This window comes from Eriocheir sinensis, chromosome 61 (genome assembly GCF_024679095.1).
Source record: "Eriocheir sinensis breed Jianghai 21 chromosome 61, ASM2467909v1, whole genome shotgun sequence".
NCBI classification, from domain to species: domain Eukaryota; kingdom Metazoa; phylum Arthropoda; class Malacostraca; order Decapoda; family Varunidae; genus Eriocheir; species Eriocheir sinensis.
In genome coordinates, this window is record NC_066569.1 from 7390137 (window position 1) to 7415088 (window position 24952).

Genomic DNA, 24952 nt, shown 5'->3' on the forward strand with positions numbered 1-24952 from the left:
TATTTTTTTTTCATTTCTGTAGTGTAAAAAAAAAATGTTTCTTATCTACATTCTTTTATTTCACTTTTATTTCGTCCTTTCAGCCTATGTTTAATTTGTGTCTGTTCATTTCCTTATCATTCTTCTTTCATCTTTATTTTTCATTTCAAATTCCCACTGCGATATTTTTTTTTTTCGTTTCTGTAGTGTAAAAAAAAATATGTTTCTTATCTACATTCTTTTATTTCACTTTTATTTCGTCCTTTCAGCCTATGTTTAATTTGTGTCCGTTCCCTTCCTTATCATTCTTATCTCATCTTTATTTTTCATTTCAAATTCCCACTGCGATATTTTTTTTTTCGTTTCTCTAGTGTAAAAAAAAATATGTTTCTTATCTACATTCTTTTATTTCGTCGTTTCAGCCTATGTTTAAATTGTGTCTGTTCATTTCTTTATCATTCTTATCTCATCTTTATTTTTCATTTCAAATTCCCACTGTGATATTTTTTTTTCATTTCTCTTGTGTAAAAAAAAATATGCTTCTTATCTACATTCTTTTATTTCACTTTTATTTTGTCCTTTCAGCCTATGTTTAATTTGTGTCCGTTCCCTTCTTTATCATTCTTATCTCATCTTTATTTCTCATTTCAAATTCCCACTGTGATTTTTTTCTCTCTCCTCCGATGTAAAAAATAACGTTTCTTCTTGTCTATATAATTTTACTTCGATTATCACTTTTGTTTTCGTCGTTTCAGTCTTTGTTTAATTTATTTCTATTCCTTTCTTTATCATTCTTATCTCATCTTTATTTCTCATTTCAAATTTTTTTTCTCCTCCGATGTAAAAAATAATGTTTCGTCTTGTCTACATTTCTTACTTCATTTATTTCAGCCTTCCCGCCTTTATTTGATTCATTTCCCTTCCTTTCTTTATCATCCTTATCTCATTCTTCCAGTTCATATTTAGTTTACTTCCATGCCTCTCCTTTATTCTTGTTTCATCATTCTGGTTCTAATTAAATTTTCTTGTGCTTTTTACCATTTATCTCATTTTGTCAGTCTTTACTTCATTTATTTTACTGCTTCCCTTTATCATCCTTATCATATTCTTCTTATCTTTATTTATCCCTGTTCCTTACTTTATCAATTATCTCATCCTTCCACTCTTTATTTACTCCTTTGCCTTCCTTAACTTTACCTAATATACTTTTCTGTCTCTCTTTATCATCCTTATCATATTATTCTTATCTTCATTTATCCCTCTTCCTTTCTTTATCAGTTATCTCATCCCTTCACTCTTCATTCACTCCTTTGCCTCTTAATCCTCCTCTCGTTCTCCCTTCGACAGAAACTGAAGGAGACGCTCGACCAGCCGTGGGTGCGGGGAGCCATGGAGGACCTTCTACACTCCATCCCCACCCCCAATGACCTCACCTCCATGCCCTCCTTCTCCTCCCTCACCGACAACCTCAAGATGACCTACCCGCAGCTGCTCGAGTCCTCCCAGCTGGTCAGGGTGAGTTGGTTGCGTCATATTCGTGTTTTCGTAGGAGTTGCGTGTTAAGCCAAGGGAAAAATAGAAATTATGGAGGAAAAGTAGTTATAAGTAGTTTTAAGTAAATATAAGTGTCACCAGGACTTTTGCCGGGTGGAATTTATATTTACTTAAAAATACTTAAAACTACTTTTCCTCCCTAATTTCTCTCTTTCCCGTACTTAATTAAATTTTGCCATTACACGATTCCACCCGGCAACAGTCCTGGCGACACTTATATTTACTTAAAAATACTTATAACTACTTTTCCTCCCTGATTTCTATCTTTCCCGTACTTAATTAAATTTTGGCATTACTCTCTTACCCTCCCAACACACCCTTATCGTCCTTCCCTCGCCCTCTTCCGCCCTCAGGAATTCTCGGACGTGCTGGAGGTCGGGATGAGCCTTATGTCGTGTCTCCAGCTGCAGAGGTTCGTTGCAGTGAAGAATGAGAGTCAGCTGCTGGAGGAGGCTAATCACGCGGTCCGGAATAAGGAGTTCCTGGCGGGTAAAGAGTTTGTGTATTTACCTAGTTGTATTGACCTAGTTGTATTTACCTAGTTGTATTGTATTTACCTAGTTGTGAAGTACAGGAAAAGAGCTGTACTAGTCTCGTGCTGTCATGTCTCCATAACGCTTATCATCCAGTTCGGCTTTAAATTCATGAATCGTTTTTGCACACACAGTCTCCTCGTCAAGTCCGTTCCATGTTGTTATGCTTCTGTATGGAAAACTGTATTTCTTGATGCCTTCTTCGTCTCGTCTCACCTCCCTGTGTGTGTGTTCCGCAGGCGTTGTGTTCCAGGGTGTTGGGGAGACCGGCAGTACTCAGAGCGTCCTGCCCCCAGACCTCACCTACACCATCAGGGTTGACCACAGCAAGAGCCCCCCGACCTTCCTCCTCGGACCACGGTAGGGACACACACACACACACACACACACGCGGACACAAACAGCATTCCAAACAAGACAAACAGTAAATCCACACCACATTGAGAAAACAAACTACACAAACTTAACACTAAAACAAAAACGAAAATAATAAACAATGAAAAGAACCTGACTAATATAAAACACAAACGCTCCAAGCAACAAAACAAAAAGAAAAAAAAAATGCAAATCGAACCACAGCGGCAAGTAGCAGGCTTTTTTTTATTTTTTTTATTTTTGTAGTCTTTTTGTTGCCCTTGAGCCGTATCCTTTGATGTAAAAAAAAAAAAAGAAAGAAAAAGAAAGAAAGAAATTCACCAAACCAATCTCACCCCTACAGCTTTTGGCGTCCCGGGCCCTACGCAGACATGGCCTTCTACATGCGATACCAACAGGGCTTCATACAGCTTCAGGAGACTCTCGAACACTCCATCCTGAAACTACAACACCAGCAGGCCAAGAGGCGGGGAGGGGGCGCGGCACAGCAGAGGAGGAGGAGGAGGTCAGCGGAGGTCGCGATGCCCCTGAGTGATGAGGAGGAGGACCTACTGCTGAATCTTCCCGTCCACACCAAGCAGCAGCCCTACCCTTGCTACACCAAAGACGAGTGAGTGCTGGGGTTAGGTTAGGTTGGGTTGGGTTTTGGTCGAGTTGGGTTGGGTTGGGTTGAGTTTTGTTGGTTGGGTTGGTTTTGGGTTCAGTTCAGTTGGGTTGGGTTTGTTTGAGGTGTCTTAGGTTGGGTTGGGTTGAGTTAGGTTGTTTAAGATTTAGTTTAGTTTGGGTTTGGTTGAGTTGGGTTGGGTTGGGTTGAAGTGTTTATACTGGTTAATATTGTTAGATACTTTCAATTCTTACATCAACTATTTCTAAAGGTCATAGAGGGGATCAGTTGGGTTCTAATGAGTGTTTCTTTGGGTTCACGGTATAGAAGAAGAGTCAAACTACCACCAGGGTCATAAAACTACTCCTGGAAATGCCCACAACTCCTATGAAAGCCTTGTCAAATAGGTGTTCTTTTAGGTTCATGTTACAGAGGAAGGAAGGGTCATAAAACTACTCCTGTAAATGCCCAAAACTCCTATGAAAGCCTTGTCAAATATGCGTTTCTTTAGGTTTACGGTATGGAAGAAGGGTCAAACTACCACCAGGGTCATAAAACTACTCCTGGAAATGCCCAAAACTCCTATGAAAGCCTTGTCAAATATGTGTTTCTTTAGGTTCACGGTATAGAAGAAGAGTCAAACTACCACCAGGGTCATAGAACTACTCCTGCAAATGCCCACAACTCCTGTGAAAGCCTTGTCAAATATGTGTTTCTTTAGGTTCATGGTACAGAGGAAGGGTCAGACTACCACCAGGGTCATAAAACTACTGGAAATGCCCACAACTCCTATGAAAGCCTTGCCAAATAGGTGTTCTTTTAGGTTCATGTTACAGAGGAAGGAAGGGTCATAAAACTACTCCTGTAAATGCCCAAAACTCCTATAAAAGCCTTGTCAAATATGTGTTTCTTTAGGTTCATGGCACAGAAGAAGGGTCAGACTACCACCAGGGTCATAAAACTACTACTGGAAATGCCCAAAACTCCTATGAAAGCCTTGTCAAATATGTGTTTCTTTAGGTTCACGGTATAGAAGAAGAGTCAAACTACCACCAGGGTCATAAAACTACTCCTGGAAATGCCCAAAACTCCTATGAAAGCCTTGTCAAATATGTGTTTCTTTAGGTTCATGGTACAGAGGAAGGGTCAGACTACCACCAGGGTCATAAAACTACTCCTGGAAATGCCCAAAACTCCTATGAAAGCCTTGCCAAATATGTTTCTTTAGGTTCATGGTACAGAAGAAGGGTCAGAGTACCACCAGGGTCATAGAACTACTCCTGGAAATGCCCAAAACTCCCATGAAAGCCTTGTCAAATATGTGTTTCTTTAGGTTCACGGTATAGAAGAAGAGTCAAACTACCACCAGGGTCATAAAACTACTCCTGGAAATGCCCAAAACTCCCATGAAAGCCTTGTCAAATATGTGTTTCTTTAGGTTCATGGTACAGAGGAAGGGTCAGACTACCACCAGGGTCATAAAACTACTCCTGGAAATGCCCACAACTCCCATGAAAGCCTTGTCAAATATGTGAACTTGGGCGACAAAATGTTTTAAAATGCGGCCCTCTGTTCTGTCCTCCCCAGCTTCCTGCAGATGGTGAATGAGTCTCCCGTCATGAGCTTCATTTTCTCGTTCCTCTCCCTGGTGCTGTTCTCCACCTTCCTCATCCAACAGCTGGTGCAGGAGCGCGAGTCTCGGAACAAACAGGTGAGTGGCGGACACACACACACACACACACACACACACACACACACACACACACACACACACACACATATATAAACACACACACACACACACACACACATATATAAACACACACACACACACACACACATACAAACACACACACACACACAAAAAAAAAAAGAATAAAATGAAATAAAAAGAATAGAAAATAAAGAAAGAAAAGTTAATGAATAAATAGATAGGTAGATAAAACTAGATAAAGGAGTAGATTAGTATTGTGGTAATTAATCTCTCTCTCTCTCTCTCTCTCTCTCTCTCTCTCTCTCTCTCTCTCTCTCTCTCTCTCTCTCTCTCTCTCTCTCTCTTGTTTCTTCTTTCTTTTCTTCCATTCATTTTTTCCTTCATTTTCTTTTCTTTCTCATTGTTATTTTCTTTCTTTTTCATTCTCTCTCTCTCTCTCTCTCTCTCTCTCTCTCTCTCTCTCTCTCTCTCTCTCTCTCTCTCTCTCTCTCCCTCTCTCTCATTCCTTTTTTCTTCCATTTTCTTTCATTTTCTTCCCTCGTCTTATTGCTTCTTTTTTTCTTTCTTTTTCTTTCATTCTTTCCTTCTCTCTCTCTCATTCTCTCTCTCGCATCTTTTTCCCTCCTCACTTCTCTCCCTTTCCCCCTCTCTCCTCCCTTCTCCGCCCCTCTCTATCTTCTCTCCCATTCCATAACTCTCTCTCCCTCCATCTCTCTCTCTCTCCCTGCCGCATCCCCCATTAGCTGCAAGAGGTCATGGGGCTGAGGCTGTGGCTGGACCATCTGGTGTGGCTGCTGTACTCGCTGGTGCTTCTGCTGGTCATTGTGGTTCTCTCCGCACTGCTCCTTTCCCTCGGTGGACTGCAACCGCGCTCCGACTTTGGCGTGCTGATGGCCTTCCTCTTCTGTTACGGCCTCAGTGTGGTGTCTTTCTGGTAGGTGTCTGGTGTTGCTGTGTATTCTATTTATCTATTTTGACAGGGAAGGAAGCAGCTCAAGGGCATAGAAAAAGAGTAGAGAATTAAAAAAGCCCACTAAATGCTCCTCTGTTGCGGCCTCATTGTGGTGTCGTTCTGGTAGGTGTCTGGTGTTGCTGTGTATTTTATTTATTTATCTATTTTGGCAGGGAAGGAGGCAGCTCAAGGGCATAGAAAAAGAGTAGAGAACAGAAAAAGCTCACTATATGCTCCTCTGTTGTGGTGTCGTTCTGGTAGGTGTCTGGTGTTGCTGTGTATTTTTTTATTTTTTCATTTTTACTGGGTATAAAAAAATCGTGGTTCTCTCGGCGCTGCTCCTTTCCCTCGGCGGACTACAACCGCGCTCCGACTTTGGTGCGCTGATGGCCCTCCTCTTCTGTTATATCCCCAGTGTGGTGTCGTTTTGGTAGGTGCCTGGCGTTGCTGTGTATATTTGTGTGGAGGTATGGCTGGCCCTCTCATGTATTTCAAAATTCTGCTTCGTCTGGTTCGTTGATTCAGTTTCACTCATTCGTACGCCACTGTTTTTATCGGTCTGAGAATAATGGGGCTTGCTCGTTCTTCCTCCACACCCTAGAGTACCATCGCTGTTTATGCTACCCGCCTTCGTCTGACTTGTAGATTTAAATTGATTCGTTCATGTATTTTTTTCATTTTTTTTTATTTATTTTTTTTATTTTTTTTTTATTTTCTTTTTTTTACAGTAGAGAAAACAGTTCTTGCTCGTTCTTCCTCCACGCCCTAGAGCACCATCGCTGTTTACGCTACCCGCCTTCGTCTGACTTGTAGATTTAAATTGATTCATTCATGTATTTTTTTCATTTTTTCATTTTTTTTTTTTTTTTTTTTTACAGTAGAGAAAACAGTTCCTGGTCGTTCTTCCTCCACGCCCTAGAGTACCATCGCTGTTTACGCTACCCGCCTTCGTCTGACTCGTAGATTTAAATTGATTCGTTCATGTATTTTTTCCATTTTTTTCATTTTTTTTTACAGTAGAGAAAACAGTTCAAGGGCAAAAAAAAGAAAACAATAATGAAAAACGAAAATCCCGCTACTCACCGCATCTATTTTCACGTATTTCAATGGTTGCCCGCCCGCCGTGCCCCACCAGTTACTCTGTCGTGTGGCTTTTCTCACGTCATTTACAAACTTTCTTCTCATTTATCTTTATTTATTCTCATTTATTTGTTTGCATCCATTTTTCATGCACCTCAAAATCTCCTCATCATCCCCCTCTCTCAGTTACATGGTGGCGAACCTGATACCAACTACAGTTCTGGCAGTGTTCATCGGGGTAATGGGCCTACTGGTGTTCAATGTTCCCTTCATCTCCATCTCGGTGATACAGACGACCGTGCCCTTCACTGCCATCGTCCTGACCGTGAGTGTGGCGGAGAGGGGAAGGAAGGTCCGACAGAGATGAGGAAAGGTGGTCAGGAGGGACAGGGGAAGATTGAGGGATAGGGAGGTGATGGGGTAGATAGGAAGTAGAGGTAGTGGAAATTGTGATATATCGTGGCTGTGTGAAGGAGGAGAAGGACACGGAAAGAGGTGATGTTAGTGTTTCAGGAGGGAATGTGATAGAGAGAGAGGAAGAGAGAGAAAAGGGAATGGAAGGGTAGAGAGATTGAGTTGATAAGGAAGAAGGGCAGGGAAGTAATTGAGGTGGTAGAGAGAGAGGAAGAGAAAGAAACGGAAACAGAAGGGTAGAGATTAAGTTGATAAGGAAGAGAGGCAGGGAAGTAATTGAGGTGGTAGAGAGGAAGGGAATGAAAGGGTAGATTTTTTTTTATTATTATTATTTTTATCTACAACAAAGGAGACAGCTCAAGGGCACAAAAAAAGAAACAATAATAAAAAAAAGCCCGCTACTCACTGAAATACATAATACATAATCTAGGACCCATTCACATAACACCCTAAAAAGACTACCCACTAATACCTCTTGTCTCCCTCCCCTCCCCAGTGCCTTCTGCCCTCCACGGCCTTCGGGTTCGGGTTTCGCATCATCTGTCAGTACGAGCTGATAGAGGAGGGCGCTAACTACGACAATATGTGGAGCCCGCCGACCAAGGGTGAGCGAGCGAGAGAGTGAACGAGAGAGAGAGAGAGAGTGTTGGAGAAATTAAAAAAACACATACATGACCTATTCTCTGCCTTCCCCCCTCCTATACAGGGTCGGACATGACGCTGGGCCTGGCGATCATCATGTTACTCCTCGACACCGTTCTCTTCTACGCCATCACCCTCGTCTACAACTACTTCAGAAACGGTAAGCTACATCATCTCACTTTTCCTTGTTTTTACCTCCATTCTACATCAGTTATAGATCCCAAGGAAGACCTGGAGAAAGGTGGTGGGGGAAGATATGAGGAGGCTGAACATCACGGAAGAAATGGCTGTGGACCGAGAACAGTGGAGGAGGCTCGTATCCCGTCCAACCCCACCACAGGGACGTTAAACGATGATGATGATGATGATGATGATGGCCTGGGTTTGTATTGTGGCCCGGGCAATCAATGTGCAGCTCACCCAACTCTTCATCCTTGCTATGGCCTGGTTGAGAAGCGGGTACCTTTGGAAATCTGGAAAAAGTAAACGTGTTGCAATGTTCGTACCCCAGAGTGGTATGTCTCACCCGCCACAGACTCAAGGGCCAATGTGACAGAGATGAGCACTGTGGCCATGTGCAGCTGTAGCATATGCCCCCACAACTGTACCATTCCTTTGCCGATGTTCATGTATTCCATTATCTTTCACAGTCACTGAGGGAAGGAGGGAGACAAGGAAGGGAGGGAGACAAGGAAGGGAGGGAGACAAGGAAAGGAGGGAGACAAGGAAAGGAGGGAGACAAGGAAAGGAGGGAGACAAGGAAAGGAGGGAGACAAGGAAGGGAGAGAGACAAGGAAAGGAGGGAGACAAGGAAAGGAGAGAGACAAGGAAGGGAGGGAGACAAGGAAAGGAGGGAGACAAGGAAAGGAGGGAGACAAGGAAAGGAAGGAGACAAGGAAAGGAGGGAGACAAGGAAAGGAGGGAGACAAGGAAAGGAAGGAGACAAGGAAAGGAGGGAGACAAGGAAAGGAGGGAGACAAGGAAAGGAGGGAGACAAGGAAAGGAGGGAGACAAGGAAAGGAGGGAGACAAGGAAAGGAGGGAGACAAGGAAAGGAGGGAGACAAGGAAAGGAGAGAGACAAGGAAGGGAGAGAGACAAGGAAGGGAGGGAGACAAGGAAGGGAGAGAGACAAGGAAAGGAGGGAGACAAGGAAAGGAGGGAGACAAGGAAAGGAGGGAGACAAGGAAAGGAGGGAGACAAGGAAAGGAGGGAGACAAGGATGGCAGTCATATTTACTCACATTCTTCTATTCTCATTTCCCTTATGCCTCATCATCTCACCGGACCCTTTCCACAGATGCCCCTCAGAACCACTTCAACGAGGGCGGCTCAGAGGCTGCCCCCAAACGCGCCAGCTTCCTGCAGACCATCTCGGGCAGGCAGACTAATGACTTTACCCTCAACATGTTTCCAGGTAGAGTCAGCAAGGGGTGAAGAGTGTGTGAGGGGGGGGAGCGGGGGGTATCCTAACCTGTGTCTTGCCCCCGTCTCCCCCTTCCCGCCTCCTTACCTGTGTTTGGCTGGTCTACGTCGCAAAAAACTAACACTGTCTGTGGTCGTAATCTGTGTTTGTTTTGTTTTGTTGTGTGTGTTGAGGCCATTCTGCTGTTTTTTTCTCCGGGTCATTTAAGCAAAAGATGAAACAAAATCTATAGACGTGATTTTGTATTGGTTGTATTTTGTGTTTGTTTTGTTTTGTTGTGTGTGTTGAGGCCATGCTGTTTTTTTTCCGGGTCAGTTGAACAAAAGATGAAACAAAATCTATAGACGTGATTTTGTATTGGTTGTATTTTGTGTTTGTTTTGTTTTGTTGTGTGTGTTGAGGCCATGCTGTTTTTTTCTCCGGGTCAGTTAAGCGAAAGATGAAACAAAATCTATAGACGTGATTTTGTATTGGTTGTATTTTGTGTTTGTTTTGTTTTGTTGTGTGTGTTGAGGCCATGCTGTTTTTTTCTCCGGGTCAGTTAAGCGAAAGATGAAACAAAATCTATAGACGTGATTTTGTATTGGTTGTATTTTGTGTTTGTTTTGTTTTGTTGTGTGTGTTGAGGCCATGCTGTTTTTTTCTCCGGGTCATTTAAACAAAAGATGAAACAAAATCTATAGACGTGATTTTGTATTGGTTGTATTTTGTGTTTGTTTTGTTTTGTTGTGTGTGTTGAGGCCATGCTGTTTTTTTCTCCGGGTCATTTAAACAAAAGATGAAACAAAATCTATAGACGTGATTTTGTATTGGTTGTATTTTGTGTTTGTTTTGTTTTGTTGTGTGTGTTGAGGCCATTCTGCTATTTTTCCGGGTCAAGCAAAAAATGAAACAAAATCTATAGACATGATTTTGTATTGGTTGTATTTTGTGTTTGTTTTGTTTTGTTGTGTGTGTTGAGGCCATTCTGCTGCTATTTTTTCGGGTCAAGCAAAAAATGAAACAAAATCTATAGACGTGATTTTGTATTGGCTATGGGTGCTCGATACTCTCATTGCCAACCGTGAATAACCTCCTCCAGCTTGAGAACCACCGAAGCATTTTGTTTTTAACCCCTTCACTCCGGCGACCCCGACATCAGCGTCCGACACCGTTAGTCCTCTTCTGAACCTCTCAATCCTCCTCTAAATTCCTCTTAATCCTCTTCCATTTCCTCTTGTAAGGTTTAGAAGAGGATTAAGAGGAAATGGAGGAGGATTGAGAGGCTTAGAAGAGGATTAAGAGGAAATGGAGGGGGATTGAGAGGCTTAGAAGAGGATTAAGAGGAAATGGAGGAGGATTGAGAGGCTTAGAAGAGGATTAAGAGGAAATGGAGGAGGATTGAGAGGCTTAGAAGAGGATTAAGAGGAAATGGAGGAGGATTGAGAGGCTTAGAAGAGGATTAAGAGGAAATGGAGGAGGATTGAGAGGCTTAGAAGAGGATTAAGAGGAAATGGAGGGGGATTGAGAGGCTTAGAAGAGGATTAAGAGGAAATGGAGGGGGATTGAGAGGCTTAGAAGAGGATTAAGAGGAAATGGAGGGGGATTGAGGGGCTTAGAAGAGGATTAAGAGGAAATGGAGGGGGATTGAGAGGCTTAGAAGAGGATTAAGAGGAAATGGAGGGGGATTGAGAGGCTTAGAAGAGGATTAAGAGGAAATGGAGGGGGATTGAGAGGCTTAGAAGAGGATTAAGAGGAAATGGAGGAGGATTGAGAGGCTTAGAAGAGGACTAACGATGACGCCATGAGTGAAGGGGTCAACCCATCCAAGAATTAACGTTTTTTTAAGCAGACTCTCATCCAGAACGTGATTGAGTCCCTTCGTCCCTCCCTGCGCTTGTCTGGGGGTACCAATTGCTATGGGTGTTTGATACTCTTATTGCCAGCCGTGAACATCCTCCTACACCCAAGCAATGTATTTTAACCCATCCATTTTTTTTAGCTGACTCTCATCCAGAACGTGATTGAGTCCCTTCGTCCCTCCCAGCGCTTGTCTCACTGCATGTCTCGCCCAGAATAACTATACTATCCACACCCTGAGACCTGCACTGCACCCACTAACCTGTCTGTTCTCCCTGCCTTGGCCTGCCTCCCCTGTGTGCCTGCCAGCCTGCTGCTCGGCCTGCCTCACCGGCCTTCCCCCCGACAGCAAGGTGGCATCGCTCGAGGAAATGGACTCTGTGAAAAGTAAGCCATGGAACCACTTGCTTACTTACTTGCTCTTTCGTCATTGCTGTGGTTAGGAAGACAGACCAAGGGATGAATTGATAGTTTAAAGGACAAAAGTAATGTCTGTTCTCGTGAAGTAAAAGAAGTTGACTGAAAAGAAAGATTTGATGTATACGAGACAGATTTAACTTTTCATTTTTATTCTTTCTTTCCTTCTTTTGTTTTCTTTCTTTTTTTGCTTTCTACTCCCTTCTTTGTTTCTCTCTTCCTACCCTCCCCTTTCCTCCTTCCTTCCTTCCTTCCTTCCTTCCTTCCTTTTTTTCTTTCAATCCTTCCTCATTTCTCTCTTCATTCCTACTGTCCGCTTCTCTTCCGTTCTTCCCTCCTTCTTTCCTTCCTTCCTTTTTTCTTTCAATCCTTCCTAATTCCTCTCTTCTTTCCCATCCCATCCTTCCTTCCTTTCTTCCTTTTTTCTTTCAATCCTTCCTCATTTCTCTTCTTTCCTACCCTCCTCTTCTCTTCCATCCTTCTCTCCTTCCTTCCTTCATTCCTTTCTTCTTCTGCCTTTCCTCTCCCTTACTATCCTGTGCCTTCATTCCTTCTTTCCTCTCTCCCTACTCCCTCATTTATCTCTTTCCTCCTTCCTACTTATCTTTTTCCTCCTCTCCTTCCTCCCCTACAACCCCCTTCGCCTCCCTTCGGTCCCCCCCACAGAGGACGCCGTACACGTTGTCGACCTTGACCTTGGGCTGAAGCAGTCACTCCACAAGGGCCTCAGCATCACCGGCCTGCGCAAGATCTACCACAACACCGGCGGAGGCTCCCGGGTGGCGGTTGACGGCGTGACCTTAGACTTGTACGAGGGTCAGGTCACGGCGCTGCTGGGTCATAATGGGGCAGGCAAGACGACCATTATGTGAGTGCTGGGCCTTGTTGTTGTTCGTTTGTGGACTGATGGGTGACTTATGTGTTTGTTTATATAATTATTCTTGGTTGTACTTGGTAGGAGCTATTTAGAAAGCATGTAAAAACTCTCCCAAACTCTTACTTGCCTTGCTATTCATTTCCTTTCTTTATTACATAGAAATATCTCTTCTGTGTCTTATAACAAGTAAATCACATATTCTTGCATACTAGTCTGTTACTTGGAAATGGCTATGTATATATGTCTGTGTTTATGTATCCCCATCTGTATATATCTATTTCTGCCTCTCTTCCGCAGCTCAATGTTGACGCACGAGGTGGAGCCGACAGCGGGCAAGATCACGGTGTACGGCGAGGATGTGAACACCAGCGAGGGGTGGGAGAGGGCGCGGCAGATGATGGGTCTCTGCCCTCAGGAGTCGGTGCTCTTCCCACTGCTCACCGTGGAGGAGACGCTCGCCTACTTCATCGCCCTCAAGCAGCGACCCAACGACCCGCCGCCCGCTAAGGTGGATTCGTAAGTGTTGGGGACGGAAGACGGATGATTTGGAGATTTTTTTTTTTTTTTTTTTTTTTCCCATTCTCTTTGTTCTTATTTTTCTTGTTCTTGTTCTTCTTGTTCTCATTCTTCTTAAAAATCTTCTTTATACTCTTCTTTTTCATCTTTTTCTTCTTTTTCTTCTCTCTTATATATTATCTTTTTGTTCTTTTCTTCCTCATTTTTCTTTTCTTTTTGTGTTTTACTTCACTTTGTTGCTTCCTTCTTTATTTTTTACCCGGTAGCTGCGGGGATCATGTTTCTTAAAGGCCCCTCTAAGCGAGAAAAATGAGAAAAAATCATCACTCACACAAACCATTTCATAATACACATATCAACGCATTTGTGATCAGTTTATACATCATCTATTTTTTGGGTTTATATCATGGCAAAAATTTGGCCCGTCGCTGGTACACGGTAAAGCCACAAATTTGGCCCGTCGCTGGTACACGGTAAAGCCACAAATTTGGTCCGTCGCTGGTACACGGTAAAGCCACAAATTTGGCCCGTCGCTGGTACACGGTAAAGCCACAAATTTGGTCCGTCGCTGGTACATGGTAAAGCCACAAATTTGGTCCGTCGCTGGTACACGGTAAAGCCACAAATTTGGCCCGTCACTGGTACACGGTAAAGCCACAAATTTGGCCCGTCACTGGTACACGGTAAAGTCACAAATTTGGCCCGTCACTGGTACACGGTAAAGCCACAAATTTGGCCCGTCACTGGTACACGGTAAAGCCACAAATTTGGCCCGTCGCTGTTACACGGTAAAGCCACAAATTTGGCCCGTCGCTTCTACACGGTAAAGCCACAAATTTGGCCCGTCGCTGCTACACGGTAAAGCCACAAATTTGGCCCGTCGCTGCTACACGGTAAAGCCACAAATTTGGTCCGTCACTGGTACACGGTAAAGCCACGAATTTGGCCCCTCGCTGCTACATGGTAAAGCCACAAATTTGGCCCGTCGCTGCTACACGGTAAAGCCACAAATTTGCCCGTCATGCTACGGTAAAGCCACAAATTAAATCACTGGTACACGGTAAAGCCACAAATTTGGCCCGTCACTGGTACACGGTAAAGCCACAAATTTGGCCCTTCGCTGGTACACTGTAAAGCCACAAATTTGGCCCGTCGCTGCTACACGGTAAAGCCACAAATTTGGCCCGTCACTGGTACACGGTAAAGCCACAAATTTGGTCCGTCACTGGTACACGGTAAAGCCACAAATTTGGTCCGTCGCTGCTACACGGTAAAGCCACAAATTTGGCCCATCGCTCCTACTGGGTTAATCATCCCTTTTTGATAATTTTTGTTTTTAATCATCTTATTTCTGCTTTCTACTTTTGTTATTGTTGCTCTTTTTCTACATACTATTGATGCTTACTCCCTCACAAGATGGCCACCAACAACCCACACCCATTCACTGCCTCCCTCCCTCCCTAACAGAGTCCTGGCTAACATGGACCTTCTGGAGCACCGAGCGTTCCTGGCCCACCAGCTCTCGGAGGGGCTGCGGCGGAGACTCTGCATGGCCCTGGCGTTCGTGGGTAACTCCAAGCTTGTTGTACTGGACGAGCCCACCTCCGGCATCGACCCCCTGGCCCGCTCCGCCATGTGGGAGGTGATCAGCAACAACCGTGCCGGCCGTACCATCCTGCTCACCACGCACCACCTGGACGAGGCTGAGACGCTGGCTGACCGCGTGGCTGTGTTGAATAAGGTGCGTGTGTGGATTGGTGTGCGGGCCTTCCTTATTTCCTCTCTCCTTCCTCTCTCCTCTCCTTTTCTATCTCTTTCCCTCCATTCTTCCCTTCCTTACTCTCTCTCTCCTTCCTCTCTCCTCTCCTTCCCTATCTCTTTCCCTCCATTCCTCCCTTTTTCTCTCCATTCTTCCCTTCCTTTCTCTCTTCTTCCTCTCTCCTTCTCTCCTTTTCTATCTCTTTCCCTCCATTCCTCCCTTTTTCTCTCCATTCTTCCCTTCCTTTCTCTCTTCTTCCTCTCTCCTTCTCTCCTTTTCTATCTCTTTCCCTCCATTCCTCCCTTTTTCTCTCCATTCTTCCCTTCCTTTCTCTCTTCTTCCTCTCTCCTTCTCTCCTTTTCTATCTCTTTCCCTCCATTCCTCCCTTTTTCCCTCCATTCTTCCCTTCCTTACTTCCTCTCTCCTTCCTCTCTCCTTCTCTCCTTTCCTATCTCTTTCCCTCCATTCCTCCCTTTTTCTCTCCATTCTTCCCTTCCTTTCTCTCTTCTTCCTCTCTCCTTCTCTCCCTCCCCATCTCCCTCCTTCCCTATCTCTTTCCCTTCTTTCCTCCCTTTTCTCTCCATTCTTCCTTCCTCCTTTCTCCTTCCTCTTTCTCCTTCTCTCCTTTCCTCCTTCCTCCCTCCTTCTCCTTCCTTTTCTCTCCCTTCTTCCCTTCCTTTCTCTCTTCTTCCTCTCTCCTTCTCTCCTTTTCTATCTCTTTCCCTCCATTCCTCCCTTTTTCCCTCCATTCTTCCCTTCCTTATTTCCTCTCTCCTTCCTCTCTCCTCTCCTTTTCTATCTCTTTCCCTCCATTCCTCCCTTTTTACCTCCATCCTTTCCTCTCTCCCTCCTTTCCTCCCTTTCTCCCTCCATCATTCCCTCTCTCCTTTCCCTCTCTCCCTCTTCCTCCCTTCTTCCTCTCTCCCTCTTCCTATCTCATCCTCCATCTCTCCCTCCCCATCTCCCTTCTTACTCTTTCTCTCCTCCCTCCCTTCCTACCTCCCTCCTTTCCTCACATTCTCCCTCCATCCTTCCCTCTCCCTCCTTATCCCCTTTCCTTCCCACTCTCCCTCCCTCTCTCCCTCCACCCCTATCTCCCTTCCATGCTACTCTCCCTACCTTTAAGCACTGCAGAACTCACCCTTAATCTCTCCTCAGGGGCGACTCATGTGTGTGGGGTCCCCGCTGGCCCTGAAGTCAGAGTACGGCTTGGGCTACAGCATCACACTGAGCCGGGCGCCACATCCACTCCCGACGCCACTCGCCAAGGTCAAAACAGACTCCCTGCACGCCTTTACAGAGAAGACGGCACTCTCCTACTCTGATCTCCCCTTCAAAGGTACGCCTCACCTGATCTGTACGCACATTAGGAGTCCGCTAACCTGAATAAAGTCGAGCTGGATCTGTTTGCGTGAGGGATTTTATTGGGTCATTTAAGGTTTGTAGGTTCAGCATATATACCAGAAGAGAGGATAGGAGGAGCCATTTCCTTATGCATACTCTTTTAACTTTACCCCTTGATCCTTTCTCTCACTTTGGTATGCATTCGAAAACTCTATTCCGTTGTTGTGCAGTAACTGGTATGCATTCAAAAACTCTATTCCGTTATTGTGCAGTGTTCCTTCTTCCATCTCTTATAACCTTGCCTCTCAGTCCTTTCCCTCAGCCTGGTATAAATTTCAAAACTATCCCTTCATTGTGCAGTCTTCCAAGTGTTCCTTCTTTCAAACACACTCCCATTTTGCAGTGTTCAAGAGCCCGAGCCACACCTTCAGCCTGACCAAGAACGGAGGGAAGGGCGGCCAGGAGAAGGTGTGGGAGGTGGTGACCCAGTACGTACCCAACGCCCGACTCCTCGAGAACATCAACGGGGAGGTCACCTACTCGCTGCCCATCCACGACACCCTTGGCAACACTAACAGGTGGGTCAGGGGGTCAAGTAGAGGTCACTGAGGGATCATTTGAGAGAGCTGAAGGAATGAAGGAAGGAGGAAAAGTGATGGAGAGTTGAGTGTTTGCAAGGGGAAAGGAAGGTAATAGTTGGGTCAGGGGGTCAAGGAGAGGTCACTGAGGGGTCATTTGAGAGAGCTGAAGAAGTAAAGGAAGAAAAGTGATGGAAAAGTTAAGTGTTTGCAAGGGGAAAGGAAGGTAACAGGTGGGTCAGGGGGTCAAGGAGAGGTCACTGAGGGGTCATTTGAGAGAGGGCTGAAGAAATGAAGGAAGAAAAGTGATGGAAAAGTTAAGTGTTTGCAAGGGGAAAGGAAGGTAACAGGTGGGTCAGGGGGTCAAGGAGAGGTCACTGAGGGGTCATTTGAGAGAGAGCTGAAGGAAGGAAGAAAAGTGATGGAAAAGTTAAGTGTTTGCAAAGGGAAAGGAAGGTAACAGGTGGGTCAAGGAGAGGTCACTGAGGGGTCATTTGAGAGAGGGCTGAAGAAGTAAAGGAAGAAAAGTGATGGAAAGTTAAGTGTTTGCAAGGGGAAAGGAAGGTAATAGGGGGGTCAAGGAGAGGTCACTGAGGGGTCATTTGAGAGAGCTGAAGGAATGAAGAAAGGAAGAAAAGTGATGGAAAAGTTGAGTGTTTGCAAGGGGAAAGGAAGGTAACAGTTGGGTCAGGGGGTCTAGGAGAGGTCACTGAGGGGTCATTTGAGAGAGGGCTGAAGAAATGAAGGAAGAAAAGTGATGGAAAAGTTAAGTGTTTGCAAGGGGAAAGGAAGGTAATAGGGGGGTCAAGGAGAGGTCACTGAGGGGTCATTTGAGAGAGCTGAAGGAATGAAGAAAGGAAGAAAAGTGATGGAAAAGTTAAGTGTTTGCAAGGGGAAAGGAAGGTAACAGTTGGGTCAGGGGGTCTAGGAGAGGTCACTGAGGGGTCATTTGAGAGAGAGCTGAAGGAAGGAAGAAAAGTGATGGAGAGTTAAGTGTTTGCAAGGGGAAAGGAAGGGAATAGGGGGGTCAAGGAGAGGTCACTGAGGGGTCATTTGAGAGAGCTGAAGGAATGAAGAAAGGAAGAAAAGTGATGGAAAAGTTAAGTGTTTGCAAGGGGAAAGGAAGGTAACAGGTGGGTCAGGGGGTCAAGGAGAGGTCACTGAGGGGTCATTTGAGAGAGAGCTGAAGGAAGGAAGAAAAGTGATGGAAAAGTTGAGTGTTTGCAAAGGGAAAAGGTAACAGGGGGGTCAGGGGGTCAAGTACAGGTCACTGAGGGGTCATTTGAGAGAAGGCTGAAGAAGTAAAGGAAGAAAAGTGATGGAAAAGTTGAGTGTTTGCAAGGGGAAAGGAAGGTAATAGGTGGGTCAGGGGGTCAAGGAGAGGTCACTGAGGGGTCATTTGAGAGAGCTGAAGGAATGAAGACAGGAGGAAAAGTGATGGAAAAGTTGAGTGTTTGCAAGGGGAAAGGAAGGTAATAGTTGGGTCAGGGGGTCAAGTAGAGGTCACTGAGGGGTCATTTGAGAGAGAGCTGAAGGAATGAAGAAAAGTGATGGAAAAGTTGAGTGTTTGCAAGGGGAAAAGGTAACAGGGGGGTCAAGTAGAGGTCACTGAGGGGTCATTTGAGAGAAGGCTGAAGAAGTAAAGGAAGAAAAGTGATGGAAAAGTTAAGTGTTTGCAAGGGGAAAGAAAGGTAACAGGTGGGTCAGGGGGTCAAGAAGAGGTCACTGAGGGGTCATTTGAGAGAGGGCTGAAGAAGTAAAGGAAGAAAAGTGATGGAAAAGTTAAGTGTTTGCAAAGGGAAAAGGTAACAGGGGGGTCAAGGAGAGGTCACTGAGGGGTCATTTGAGAGAAGGCTGAAGAAATGAAGGAAGAAAAGTGATGGAAAAGTTAAGTGTTTGCAAGGGAAAAGGTAACAGGGGGGTCAAGTAGAGGTCACTGAGGGGTCATTTGAGAGAAGGCTGAAGAAATGAAGGAAGAAAAGTGATGGAAAAGTTAAGTGTTTGCAAGGGGAAAGGAAGGTAACAGGTGGGTCAGGGGGTCCATGTGTGTGTGTGTGTGTGTGTGTGTATGTGATTGTTTTACTTACATGCGTACCCAACACACACATTCCGTTCCTCTTTCCTTTGTCGAAGCAGTGCCTAATGTTCTTATGTGTTGCTGTGATTCATCCTTTTTTCTATTGCCAGAGCACTATCCAGTCATCATTTTTATTCCTGCTTTTCTTTTTTGTCCTTTTATTGTCATGCTCCCTCTATTACCTCTATTCAGGAGCAGTATATATATTTTTCTTTATGCCCTTGAACTGTCTCCTTACCTGTAAAAAAATAAATAAAAATGCTCATTCCTTAACTGTAAAAAAAATCCTCTATTCCCCAGGATCCCGGAGGTGTTCGGGGAGCTTGAGAACAGCCTGGACTCGCTTGGCTTCTCATCGCTGGAGCTGCGTCCCACGAGCCTGGAGGACGTCATCATCACCCTCAACACCCGCAGCGCCATCGAGAACGTGCCCAACACCACCAGCCTCAAAGTGGAGCTGCCATCGGACCCCCAGAGTGAGTCACCCAACCCATTGATTGTCACTCAGCTTAAACTCACTGCAATCTAATACACTTTATACAGGACTGATTTAACCCATCTGCTGCGATTGGCATGGATTTGGCCTTCACTGATAGCCTGGTAACATACACTTCCAGGTCTTTCTCTGCCTCTGTGGTGGATAGTGGAGTGTTTCCCATGTGGTATTGGTGTGCTGGATATCCCTTCACTGGTAGCCTGGTAACATACACTCCCAGGTCTTTCTCTGCCTCTGTGGTGGATAGTGGAGTGTTTCCCATGTGGTATTGGTGTGCTGGATATCCCTTCACTGGTAGCCTGGTAACATACACTCCCAGGTCTTTCTCTGCCTCTGTGGTGGATAGTGGAGTGTTTCCCATGTGGTATTGGTGTGCTGGATATCCCTTCACTGGTAGCCTGGTAACATACACTCCCAGGTCTTTCTCTGCCTCTGTGGTGGATAGTGGAGTGTTTCCCATGTGGTATTGGTGTGCTGGATATCCCTTCACTGGTAGCCTGGTAACATACACTCCCAGGTCTTTCTCTGCCTCTGTGGTGGATAGTGGAGTGTTTCCCATGTGGTATTGGTGTGCTGGATGTCCCCTCCCAAGGTGCAGGACTTTACATTTTTCATCACTGAACTGTAGCAGCCACCTTTTGCTCCATTCCTGTAGCTTGGTGATGTCTTCTTGTAGGAAATCAACAGCCAAGGGGTTAAGCTTCCCCCAAACCCCCAGAGTGAGTCACCCAACACACTGTCACTCAGCTTAAACCCACTGCGATCTAATACACTTTATACAGGACTGACTTAAGCCTTCTATGTCCTGTTCCGCTGGGAGGCTTTTATCATCATCAAGCATAACTTCTCAGCGTCACTAAACAAATGAGAAACTGATCTGGTTCTAAAACGGGGAAATATAAATTGATTGGACTGTATTGGATTGGGGATTGAACCTCCAACTAGCCAGGTGAGAAGCTACGGTAGGGCTTTAAACCAGCAACTGTGGGGATCATGTTTCTTAATGGTCCCTCTAAGCGAGAAAAATGAGAAAAAATCATCACTCACACAAACCATTTCATAATATATATCAACGCATTTGTGATCAGTTTTTGCATCATCTGTTTTTGGGGGTTTATATCATGGCACAAATTTGGCCTGTCGCTGGTACACGGTAAAGCCACAAATTTGGCCCGTCGCTGGTACACGGTAAAGCCGTAAATTTGGCCCATCGCTGGTACATGGTAAAGCCACAAATTTGCCCTGTCGCTGGTACATGGTAAAGCCACAAATTTGGCCCGTCGCTGGTACACGGTAAAGCCACAAATTTGGCCCGTCACTGGTACACGGTAAAGCCACAAATTTCTCATCGCTGGTACACGGTAAAGCCACAAATTTGGCCCGTCACTGGTACACGGTAAACCCACAAATCTGGCCCGTCGCTGGTACACGGTAAAGCCACAAATTTGGCCCGTCGCTAGTACCGGGTTAAGTGGGGTTTTATGAGCTTCTACGTCTGGGGGGTCACTACACTGTATTTTGCTATTCTGGATTATTTCAATGGACTAGAACTAGGAACGTATCATCATATCTCCTTCGTTGGGATATATGGTCAAGATGTCTTTTAAGAGTTAATAATATGTTCTTAAGCTCTTTGTAATTCCTCTCCTCCTCACCCACCAGAAGAGGACCTGGCCGGGAGGTACGACTTCTCGCTGGAACATGGCGAGTGCTGTGTGTGGCTGAGGCGTCTCGGGGCCCTGCTGCATAAGAGGCTCCTGCACCATGGCCGGGACTGGCACTTCTACGTCCAGGTGAGAGGGTGAGAGAGAGAGAAGGGGACTGACAGCTAATGCAAACTGATAGACGGACAGCCAGACAAAAAAGTTAAACAGACAGAGAATCAACCAATAAAAAGAAACTCGTCTCACTTCGCATCGTCTCCGTCGCTTCGCCAGATGTTCGTGTTGCCGTTCCTGTTCATCTTCCTGGCCATGGTGTCGTCCAAGTGGCGGCCGAGCTTCAGTAACGCCACGCCCCTCACCTTCGACCCTGCTCTCTACCCCGCCCCAGCCGCCACCTTCCTCAGGTACATAACGACCGCTGGCAACACATATCTCGGTAGGGAAGAATATGGATCAGTAGTGTTGGTTAGGAGTTTATATGTGTTAGGTTAGGTCAAGGGTCATGTATGTGGAGTTGATTAACCCGTCCGCTGCGATTGGCACGGATTTGGCCTTCACTGGTAGCCTGGAAACATGTACTCCCAGGTCTTTCTCTGCCTCTGTGGTGGATAGTGAAGTGTTTCCCATGTGGTATTGGTATGCTGGATATCCCTTCACTGGTAGCCTGGTAACATACACTCCCAGGTCTTTCTCTGCCTCTGTGGTGGATAGTGGAGTGTTTCCCATGTGGTATTGGTATGCTGGATATCCCTTCACTGGTAGCCTGGAAACATGTACTCCCAGGTCTTTCTCTGCCTCTGTGGTGGATAGTGAAGTGTTTCTCATCCCTTACACCCCTGCAGAACGCTGGACCCGATCTTAAGACCCCTGGCGGACGAGGTGACCTTGCTCTCCCTGGGTGCCGAGAACAGGCTAGGCAACTGGTCTTCCTGCCCTGAATACGTCGCAGACACCAACCCCGGCCTGGAACAGTGCAGCATCTCAGGATCGGTGAGGACATTGAGTTAGTTTGTTTGGGGTCATGTGTGTAAGTAAGATCTCATTTTTGTCATTATTATCAGAGTGAGGAGGAGAGGAAGAGAAGGAAGGAGGGAGAGGGAGGGAAAGAGGAAGGGGAAGGAGGAGGAGAAGATGATAGGGGTGAGGGGTGAAGAAGAGGGAGAGATAAAGAGGAGAGGGAGAGAAAGATCAGTGAGGATATTGTGTTTTAAATAATAATGTGATGGGTGATGAGAGACGAGAGTTTGCGGGACACAGTGTTTTGTATAAGGGTTTTGGGTAATGGATTTGAAGCAATGTATGAGATGACAGGGTGAATCATTGTATATACATGTTTTTTCTACAGCACAGGAAACAGCTCAAGGGTAACAAAAAGAAAGTGTAGAAAAAAAGCCCGCTAATCGTTGCTCTTATAAAAGTGAAAAGTAAAGAGTGGCCATGGGATTCAGAGTGTATTTGTTGAGGTTGGAACAGTGTATATGGGGTTGAAACTGTATTGTGGTTTAGAATAGTGTACGAGAGGTTGGAACAGTGTATATGGGGTTGAAACTGTTTGTATTGTGTTTAGAATAGTGTATGAGAGGTTGGAACAGTGTATATGGGGTTGAAACTGTTTGTATTGTGTTTAGAATAGTGTATGAGAGGCTGGAACAGTGTATATGGGGTTGAAACTGTTTGTATTGTGTTTAGAATAGTGTATGAGAGGCTGGAACAGTGTATATGGGGTTGAAACTGTTTGTATTGTGTTTAGAATAGTGTATGAGAGGCTGGAACAGTGTATATGGGGTTGAAACTGTTTGTATTGTGTTTAGAATAGTGTATGAGAGGTTGGAACAGTGTATATGGGGTTGAAACTGTTTGTATTGTGTTTAGAATAGTGTACGAGAGGTTGGAACAGTGTATAAGGGGTTGAAACTGTTTGTATTGTGTTTAGAATAGTGTATGAGAGGCTGGAACAGTGTATATGGGGTTGAAACTGTTTGTATTGTGTTTAGAATAGTGTATGAGAGGCTGGAACAGTGTATATGGGGTTGAAACTGTTTGTATTGTGTTTAGAATAGTGTACGAGAGGCTGGAACAGTGTATAAGGGGTTGAAACTGTTTGTATTGTGTTTAGAATAGGGTACGAGAGGCTGGAACAGTGCAAATGGGGTTGAAACTGTTTGTATTGTGTTTAGAATAGTGTACGAGAGGCTGGAACAGTGTATATGGGGTTGAAACTGTTTGTATTGTGTTTAGAATAGTGTACGAGAGGCTGGAACAGTGTATAAGGGGTTGAAACTGTTTGTATTGTGTTTAGAATAGTGTACGAGAGGCTGGAACAGTGTATAAGGGGTTGAAACTGTTTGTATTGTGTTTAGAATAGTGTACGAGAGGCTGGAACAGTGTATATGGGGTTGAAACTGTTTGTATTGTGTTTAGAATAGGGTACGAGAGGCTGGAACAGTGTATAAGGGGTTGAAACTGTTTGTATTGTGTTTAGAATAGTGTATGAGAGGCTGGAACAGTGTATATGGGGTTGAAACTGTTTGTATTGTGTTTAGAATAGTGTACGAGAGGCTGGAACAGTGTATAAGGGGTTGAAACTGTTTGTATTGTGTTTAGAATAGTGTACGAGAGGCTGGAACAGTGTATAAGGGGTTGAAACTGTTTGTATTGTGTTTAGAATAGTGTATGAGAGGTTGGAACAGTGTATATGGGGTTGAAACTCTTTGTATTGTGTTTAGAATAGTGTATGAGAGGCTGGAACAGTGTATAAGGGGTTGAAACTCTTTGTATTGTGTTTAGAATAGTGTACGAGAGGTTGAAACAGTGTATATGGGGTTGAAACTGCTTGTATTGTGTTTAGAATAGTGTACGAGAGGCTGGAACAGTGTATATGGGGTTGAAACTGCTTGTATTGTGTTTAGAATAGTGTACGAGAGGCTGGAACAGTGTATATGGGGTTGAAACTGTTTGTATTGTGTTTAGAATAGTGTATGAGAGGCTGGAACAGTGTATATGGGGTTGAAACTGTTTGTATTGTGTTTAGAATAGTGTATGAGAGGTTGGAACAGTGTATATGGGGTTGAAACTGTTTGTATTGTGTTTAGAATAGTGTATGAGAGGTTGGAACAGTGTATATGGGGTTGAAACTGTTTGTATTGTGTTTAGAATAGTGTACGAGAGGTTGGAACAGTGTATATGGGGTTGAAACTGTTTGTATTGTGTTTAGAATAGTGTACGAGAGGTTGGAACAGTGTATAAGGGGTTGAAACTGTTTGTATTGTGTTTAGAATAGTGTATGAGAGGCTGGAACAGTGTATATGGGGTTGAAACTGTTTGTATTGTGTTTAGAATAGTGTATGAGAGGTTGGAACAGTGTATATGGGGTTGAAACTGTTTGTATTGTGTTTAGAATAGTGTACGAGAGGTTGGAACAGTGTATAAGGGGTTGAAACTGTTTGTATTGTGTTTAGAATAGTGTATGAGAGGTTGGAACAGTGTATATGGGGTTGAAACTGTTTGTATTGTGTTTAGAATAGTGTATGAGAGGCTGGAACAGTGTATATGGGGTTGAAACTGCTTGTATTGTGTTTAGAATAGTGTATGAGAGGCTGGAACAGTGCAAATGGGGTTGAAATAAAAATCTTAGGGGTTTGGTCATGGAGGTAGAATTGGTGGAGTTGACACAGCCCACTAACCCCATTCATTGAGGTGAAGCCGACGAACTGTCAAATTTACGGCCAAAAGATGGGGGTGGGCGAGCCTGGCCGAGCCCATTAGAGGGAGCCTGACCTGACAACACTTGGCCGTAAAAATGACATCTCGGGCGGATTCACTTAATTGGGGCTGATGTCGACTCCACCGATTCTACCTCCATGGGTTTGATTCAGTGTATGAGATGTATTAATAATGTATAGAGAAGTGAAACAAGTTAATAAGGGGTTGAAACATGAGCGGTCAAAATAGCAAGCAATTTGAAACAGTGTATGAGGGGTTGTACGTCAAGTGTTTATATTTTTTTCACTGGAGTCCACACAAAATACTTTAACATAACATTCCAAAGAACTCATACAGACACTTAGACGTTCTTCCTTTTGTGAGATGTGTTACGAAGAACCGATGCAGATTTT

General features: G+C 44.7%; 1 protein-coding gene and 1 long non-coding RNA gene across 8 annotated transcripts in view; both read left to right on the forward strand.

Annotated features, from left to right (window-relative positions):
* The window catches only part of LOC126986309 (uncharacterized), a 145956-nt gene that overhangs the window by 100995 nt on the left and 20009 nt on the right, over positions 1-24952 (forward strand). For 5 of the 7 annotated variants that reach the window (XM_050842292.1, XM_050842293.1, XM_050842287.1 and 2 more), the window contains exons 57-76: positions 1327-1494; positions 1887-2022; positions 2306-2426; positions 2785-3051; positions 4633-4756; positions 5503-5693; positions 6978-7116; positions 7702-7810; positions 7912-8007; positions 9145-9261; positions 11419-11496; positions 12193-12394; positions 12701-12919; positions 14387-14660; positions 15837-16017; positions 16426-16600; positions 18978-19153; positions 20836-20966; positions 21111-21241; positions 21680-21827. In XM_050842292.1, coding sequence (XP_050698249.1) covers positions 1327-1494; positions 1887-2022; positions 2306-2426; positions 2785-3051; positions 4633-4756; positions 5503-5693; positions 6978-7116; positions 7702-7810; positions 7912-8007; positions 9145-9261; positions 11419-11496; positions 12193-12394; positions 12701-12919; positions 14387-14660; positions 15837-16017; positions 16426-16600; positions 18978-19153; positions 20836-20966; positions 21111-21241; positions 21680-21827 — 3183 coding nt within the window. The remainder of the gene's footprint in view (positions 1-1326; positions 1495-1886; positions 2023-2305; positions 2427-2784; positions 3052-4632; positions 4757-5502; positions 5694-6977; positions 7117-7701; positions 7811-7911; positions 8008-9144; positions 9262-11418; positions 11497-12192; positions 12395-12700; positions 12920-14386; positions 14661-15836; positions 16018-16425; positions 16601-18977; positions 19154-20835; positions 20967-21110; positions 21242-21679; positions 21828-24952) is intronic. The other 2 variants (XM_050842289.1, XM_050842290.1) reach the window with 2 other exon arrangements.
* On the forward strand, positions 23578-24892 carry LOC126986312 (uncharacterized). The gene is made up of 3 exons (XR_007739513.1): positions 23578-23944; positions 24128-24249; positions 24433-24892. It is a non-coding gene; the product is annotated as an uncharacterized LOC126986312 (long non-coding RNA).